Source organism: Aricia agestis, chromosome 5 (genome assembly GCF_905147365.1).
Source record: "Aricia agestis chromosome 5, ilAriAges1.1, whole genome shotgun sequence".
NCBI lineage: Eukaryota > Metazoa > Arthropoda > Insecta > Lepidoptera > Lycaenidae > Aricia > Aricia agestis.
The window spans coordinates 3,395,102-3,401,930 of record NC_056410.1 but is presented as its reverse complement, the minus strand read 5'-3'; the positions used below and the strand labels follow the sequence as shown (position 1 = coordinate 3,401,930).

The following is a 6,829-nucleotide window of genomic DNA, read 5'->3' as shown; positions in this document are numbered from 1 at the left end:
ACAGACAACAAATTAGGGTTCCGTAGCCAAATGGCAAAAAACGGAGCCCTTATAGATTCGTCATGTCTGTCTGTCTGTCCGTCTGTCCGTCCGTCCGTATATATCCGTCCGTATATAATTTTATAAAAATAAACCGTAATGCTGCTGCAGAACCCTTCATGGGCGAGTCCAATTCGCACTTGGCCGATTTTTTTGATCTGCGCAGGCGACCGGCGTGAAATCGAAAATCAATTCTTTCGAGTGACACCTGCGCAGGCACAACTGCACGGCGACCTCTCCGGTAGACTGAATCGTATATGGCTTACATTATGGCTGCCATACATGCTACCCAGTGCCGTAAATAGCCTTTTTTGCACCCTGTGCGAGCTTCTAAATAACTGTACATTTGTTTTTTAGCCGACTTCCAAAAAAGGAGGAGTTTATATGTTCGGCTGTGGATATTTTCTTACTACATTGGGAAACATCTCTGGGGCGCAGCGGGAACTTATCGGGAGCAATTCGAAAAGGATCTGTCTGGTCTGGCCATTCTTGCGCCCCCAGAGTCTACGCCCTGTGCCTGAGCACCGGTGGCACCGCCCTATTTACGGCACTGATGCTACCATATGCTACGGTCTATCGTAGAAGTCCACCTGCAGGTATGCCTGCGCAGGGAGACCGGAATGTGTGAGGGAATAGACCTGTGCAGTTTTTTGGACCTGCACAGACAACCGTGCAACATCGAAAATCAATTATTTGTAGTGACCCCAGCTGCGCAGGCATAATTACTGCAGGTGACCTAGCTCCGGTAGACCGTAGCGTGTATGGATTACATTACCAATTCACTTTACGCCAAACATTTATACAGCTTTAATTACTGAAACGTTTACATATTTTACATTAAACGTTTACACATTATGATGATTACGATAAACAGTCAGTTTTTGAAAGACTGTTTCAAATTCAACTGTTTCAAATTCAAAGTTCAGTCAACGTTCAAAAGTCCAGTAGCACCGTAAGGCCCAATTCACACCGGATCGGCAGCGGCCGGCAGCAGCGCGAAGAGCACTTTTAGTGTGAAATAATTTTAAACTTTATTTACATACTTATAACTACTAGTATCGCTTGAAAACTTTAGAAGGGCTCGAGGCGCCGCGGGCGACCACGCGCGGCGCCGCGCGACCGTCGGCGGAAAGTGCTCGCGGCTTCCCGCGACCGCGCGCGTCGTCGCAAGGCGCCTCGAGGCGTCTCGAGGCGCCTCGAGGGGTCGCGAGGTGCCTTTATCTTCGATGTTAACAAAGCTAGGGATTTAGAATTTCGGTCACTAGAAGCAAGTATTAAAACTAGCTTAACCTCCAAATTACATGAAATTTCGATAAATAGTTTAATAGTTACAGATGGTCAAAATTACTACATTTTGTCACTCACAGAATAAAATTTCAACTGTCAGATTATTTCGTGAAAGTTTAATACGGGTATGTATTTGCACGGGATAGCAATAATATAATTTAAAAAGACGTAAGTAAACAATTTTTATCTTAAAAAAATATATTTAAATACAATAGTCTAATACTGTACAGTTATTCCAAAACAAACGTTATTTTTTACTAATCGATACGAAGTACCAACAAAATCTGGCAGAACAAATGAGGAAATAAGTAGACATTAATATTACTAGCGTTTAATAAACAGTCCATAATCGTTGTTACAGTACGAGAGGCAGCATCACGACAGTGAGCAGGTACAGGAGGAGCAGCATCCCTGCCCACAGCACCAGCTGATGGAGGTAGTACAACCTGCAAGTTACATACAAACTAGTAACACCATAACTGGCTGCTGTTTAGCATTGGTGATCTATTCCACATGAAATTGGGTTTTGAGTTTAATAATGCAGTTTTATTCTTTAGAACATAAGGTTTACGACAGTGAAATCCATTTTTTTGAAAACCCACTGTAGCATATTCTACAGTCCAAAAATGGTTAATACTTATTCCTCTAAGTAAGGTTTTATAATATTATATAGCATTTATGTGCTATGTTTCTAAAATGGTTTGCGAGGATTCCACACCGCCCTTTTTTCCATACAAACGTTGTCCCCCGTTTCCTCCCTGGATAATGCTAGTAGAGTTATAATTTTTTTCCTGAATATCTACGGCCACTAATACAATGTCCCTATTTTTTCTTTTTTTTCATAATTTAATTATTAAATAAGATATGAACGTTCAAAAACCCAAAAAAATGGCCAGATTTTCCGCTGTGTTTAAACGTCCAGAAAACAGATTTGGCTAGATTATACAAAAAAAGCAAAACATAGGAACACAGCTCAAGCCTTTTTTTAATCTTTAATGAAAAAAGTACTTAAATCGGTTAAGTTTTGGAGAAGGAATCAGGGGACAACGAATCGTTGATTTTCTGGATTTTCTGCAGTTGTCTGTATCGCGTTCTGCGGTATAGGCTTGAGGTAAGGGAGACAGCTATAGATATTACACGTACTTTTTTTTCATTTCTCTAGCCCCTGTTGTATCCTCTTAAACCGCTGAACCGATACTTTTTGTCCCGGGAACCGTACATCCCGCGCAGTCAACAAAAATGAATTTGGCTTATGATATCGATATTGAGTTACCTAAACTAAACCTAACGTAATATTTACATGTAAAATGTAAATATTACGTAAGGTTTTGGAGCACGACATAGGATAACTTTTATCATGGAAAATGTTCGGTTTTCACGCAATAAACTTTATTAATTTGCGTTTAAGCTGCTGAACCGATTTCGAATAAATTTTGTTAATGTAGTAATAATTACTTTATCACGTGCAGAGTTGGGCAAAAAGTAAGTAGTAATTTTAATCAGATTACAAATTAATCAGATTGATGAAATAATTGTGCATCTGAAATTACCCGTAAGTTGATTAAAATAATAATATGTATAAAATGTTTCTAATTTTAGTTTGCAATAATTAGATTAATAATTTAACTAGACTAACGAGTATTTCAATAATTACCTATGTCCAATGCCCAGTGCTCGTAATTTTAATAAATAAAAAACTCCCACACCGGTTTCGGTGGCGGTAGCCGGTTTTAATAAAACCAGGCCAGTTACGCAGGAGTAATTTTATAGTGCCCAAGTATGCGCGCAATACACAAGAGCACTCTAATTTTGAATGAAACCAGGCCAGTTAAGCAGGAGTATTTTTTATATTACCCAAGTGTGTGTTCAATACACAAGATCACTCTGGGTTTAATGAAACCAGGCCAGTTACGCAGGAGTAATTTTATAGTGCCCAAGTGTGTGCGCAATACACAAGAGCACTCTAGTTTCAATGAAACCAGGCCAGTTACGCAGGAGTAATTTTATAGTGCCCAAGTGTGTGCGCAATACACAAGAGCACTCTGGTTTCAATGAAACCAGACCAGTTACGCAGGCGGCAGGAGTAATTTTATAGTGCTCAAGTGTGTGCGCAATACACAAGAGCACTCTGGTTTCAATGAAACAGGCCAGTTAAGTAGGAGTAATTTTATAGTGCCCAAATGTGTGCGCAATACATAAGAGCACTCTGCGGGAAGCGCGGGAAGGGAAGAAGAAGCGGTAACTCTCTGTCCTTTCCCGAGACATAAAGTATCTGCATACCAAATATCATCAAATCCATGTAGCGGTATAAGCAGAAATCATTTTATTTAACGCCTGGGAACCATACATTTTTCCGAGATTAAAAGAATCCTATGGCCTTTTCCGGGACTCAAAGTATCTCCATACCAAGTTTCATCAAGTCAAGGTCAGCGACCGCAACGCCAACATTGTTATTTTTTGTCAAAAAAAGTACAAAGCGAAATTTTTGAATACGGTCAGAGCGCATGCGTCGCTGGCATGATTCATGATTAAATAAAATATACCTAGCGGTAGGTATATTAACTTTAAGGCCTCATGCCCTTGGTGAACAAAACACCGGCCAAGTGCGTGTCGTGCCACGCGCAATATAGGGTTCCGTAATACCGCAGCTAGTATTTTATCATTTTTGTATGGTCACTGAATGCACATTTATAACGTGCTTTACTCTACTAACAATATCATCTCAGTTTCGTTCAAAGGATTTTGAACGAAAAATTCCTTTGTACTTCTACGAATACATTTTTTTTAGTTCAGCGACTATTACTCAATAACTTATGAAGTCTTTTTAGCCGTGATAGTTTTCCTATTAAATCAGCATATTTCCTACTCCTGTGAATTTTTCCACATTTCCAGAAGCAACCGTTTAGCTGGTAGAAGGAGGGGACACTGAACTCTAACGATTTTTTTCCACTTTAAAACTTCATATTTCACAAATGGATCCCTTAATCGGAAAATAATATTTTAATACTCATAATATTAAAAAAAAAAACTATCCAATGACACCACACACGGTGGAGTGAACGCGAAAAAAAATCATCCCCGCTTGATGTGTAGGGGAGGTACCGTAAAAAAAAATTAAGATTTTTATATACCATTTTGTCGGCATCTTTAAGATGTACATTCATGCCGAATTACAGCTTTGTATGCCTTATAGTCTCTGAGCAAAACCGCCGACAGACAGACGGACAGATAGTCGGACGGACAGACCGAATCTATAAGAATAAGGGTTCCTTGTTGACTACGGACCCCTAAAAAAGGCACAGTGTGGACATAGCTATTGACTGACGTAACGGCACGCGATATATATATATATATATATATATATATATATATATATAATATATATATATATAAGCCGGAACATGGGACACGTGGGACAGTTGCTAAATCTATATCCATACTAATATTATAAATGTGAAAGTTTGTCTGTCTGTCTGTTCGTCTGTCTATCTGTCTGTTACCTCTTCACGCTTAAAAACCTGAACTGATTTTACTAAAATTTGGCATGAAGATACCTTGAGTCCCGGGAAAGGACATAGGATAGTTTTTATCCCGGAAAAATGTACGCTTCTGGCGCGATAAACAAATTTTAGCGCAACGGGCGTCCACTAGTTTTAAATAAAAACGCATATCTACAACGAACAAATTTTGAAAATGTTGAACCCCATAGAGTTAAAATACTTGAAAGTTCAAGTTTGTTTCAAAAATCTTTTATTCTGGATATATTATCATAAATTAAGAAATTGGGATTAAGGGATCATATTTTTAATTAGATTTCACCATCTGGGTTGTATTTTCTTATATTATATTGCAATATTTTTGTGTTGTTACCTTTTTATCTTTATTCGTGCTTGTGGTATAGTTTCATCTTTCTCCTTCAGTAGGAACCTCCTTATCCCCAGAAGATATTCTTTGAAGTACTCCTCCCAGTCTAGTTGTCTCATATCAAATGGAAATAGCTGCAAAAGTTACCAAACTGCAAATATCTATAGACCATTCTTATTACTTTTAAAAGAACTAGGACATGAAAAATTTTAAGCCATCAAAAGTATATTGCTTTGCCCTGGAGTCAGCGGTAGCCAGACCTTTTTCATTTTAAAGCTAAATAGGGCCCATAAAGTTAATATACCTAGCGGAATAGAGCAACAATCTCGAGCTGTCAAACGAAACCGAAATTGGTTTTCATCTGTGTGAAAAATATGTGTACATATACACTTACACAAGCATGATTGAGCATGAATTCTATGAGATTAAATTGTCAACGTGCGGCACGTGCTGACTGAACGTCAAAAAAGAGTGCTGCTGTCATGTATCACACGTCTCTTTTTACCACGCAGTGTTACTGATAGTGACAATATCTCTCTTGCTCAGGCCTTTGTTTCTTTATTCCGCTAGGTATATTAACTTTATGATAGATCCATGGACAGAAAAACTTTCAGCTTTTATAAAATCATGAATCTGCCTGCCACTGGCTCATAGGCCAATAGGGGCGACAGGTTTCTGTAAATTCATCGGATAAGTATCTAGCATTAGAAATAGTTCTTCCATTCGTCCATTTCTTAATAATCACTTAAGAAATGTATGAAGGTATTAAAAATATATCCCCATGAATATTTATAGTCTCGTAAACAATTACCTTCTTGTCTAAGGTCGAGGTGTGCTCCCACAGCTGCTCGGTCTGCTCGTTGCTAAACTTGAACTGTCGCGTGGAGAAATAAGCGAGCACGGCAGAAAACTTGTGAATCTTTCGATACACTTTCAACATCCTGAAACAAACGATAACGAACATAGTTTTCAAAAAGAGTCAGACTTATTACTTCGCTAATAGCATGTAATATATTCGCCGTGTTAATTTGAGCCCCTTCTGATTTTCCCTTCATTTACATCTAGTACAGAGTTCCTTAGAACATTTTTTTCATTTGATTACTATCAAGGTAATTTTTCGTGAGTAGCTTCATTTTGGTAAGATTAATTTTTTCGATTTGATGATCCTCAGCTGGTTAGGGTTCCGTTTTAGGTTTCTACTACGACTACAGAACCCTTACAAAGATTACTAACCAGCTGATCTAATCCTTTCTTCTGTTAGCTACCACTTTCGAGGATGGTACCCGCGGACTATTACTAATAATTTCAGTCCATGGTTTCTGTTGTTACATTCGTTATTGGCTAAGCCCCAAGGGGGGGGGGGTTGGACGGAAGGTCGCAAAAATTACGTTTAAATACCGGACATCTGGCAACCCTATGCAAATATAAAAATTTATCCTCTGCCATCAAAATTTGCCATCAGATTCTGATAGACCTATATTGGACCTATAATAATTATTGACGTGCGTCAAACCACAGTCGTTTTGCATCGTGCATCGTGTATGGCTTTGGTGGGACGTGCGTCAAGATGGATGGTAAATAAAGCTCTTTGTAACGTCACACAGGTTATAGAATAATTCTTTTTTACGTACGAACCCAT

General features: G+C 38.6%; 1 protein-coding gene across 2 annotated transcripts in view; it reads right to left on the bottom strand.

Annotated features, from left to right (window-relative positions):
* Positions 1-1,499: 1,499 nt before the first annotated feature.
* LOC121726954 (fatty acyl-CoA reductase wat-like) overlaps positions 1,500-6,829 on the bottom strand; it is a 57,109-nt gene continuing 51,779 nt past the window's right edge. For both annotated transcript variants that reach the window (XM_042114609.1, XM_042114610.1), the window contains exons 12-14: positions 6,002-6,131; positions 5,197-5,324; positions 1,500-1,772 (exon numbers count right to left, since the gene is read on the bottom strand). In XM_042114609.1, coding sequence (XP_041970543.1) covers positions 1,682-1,772; positions 5,197-5,324; positions 6,002-6,131 — 349 coding nt within the window. In that variant the 3' untranslated portion in view covers positions 1,500-1,681. The remainder of the gene's footprint in view (positions 1,773-5,196; positions 5,325-6,001; positions 6,132-6,829) is intronic.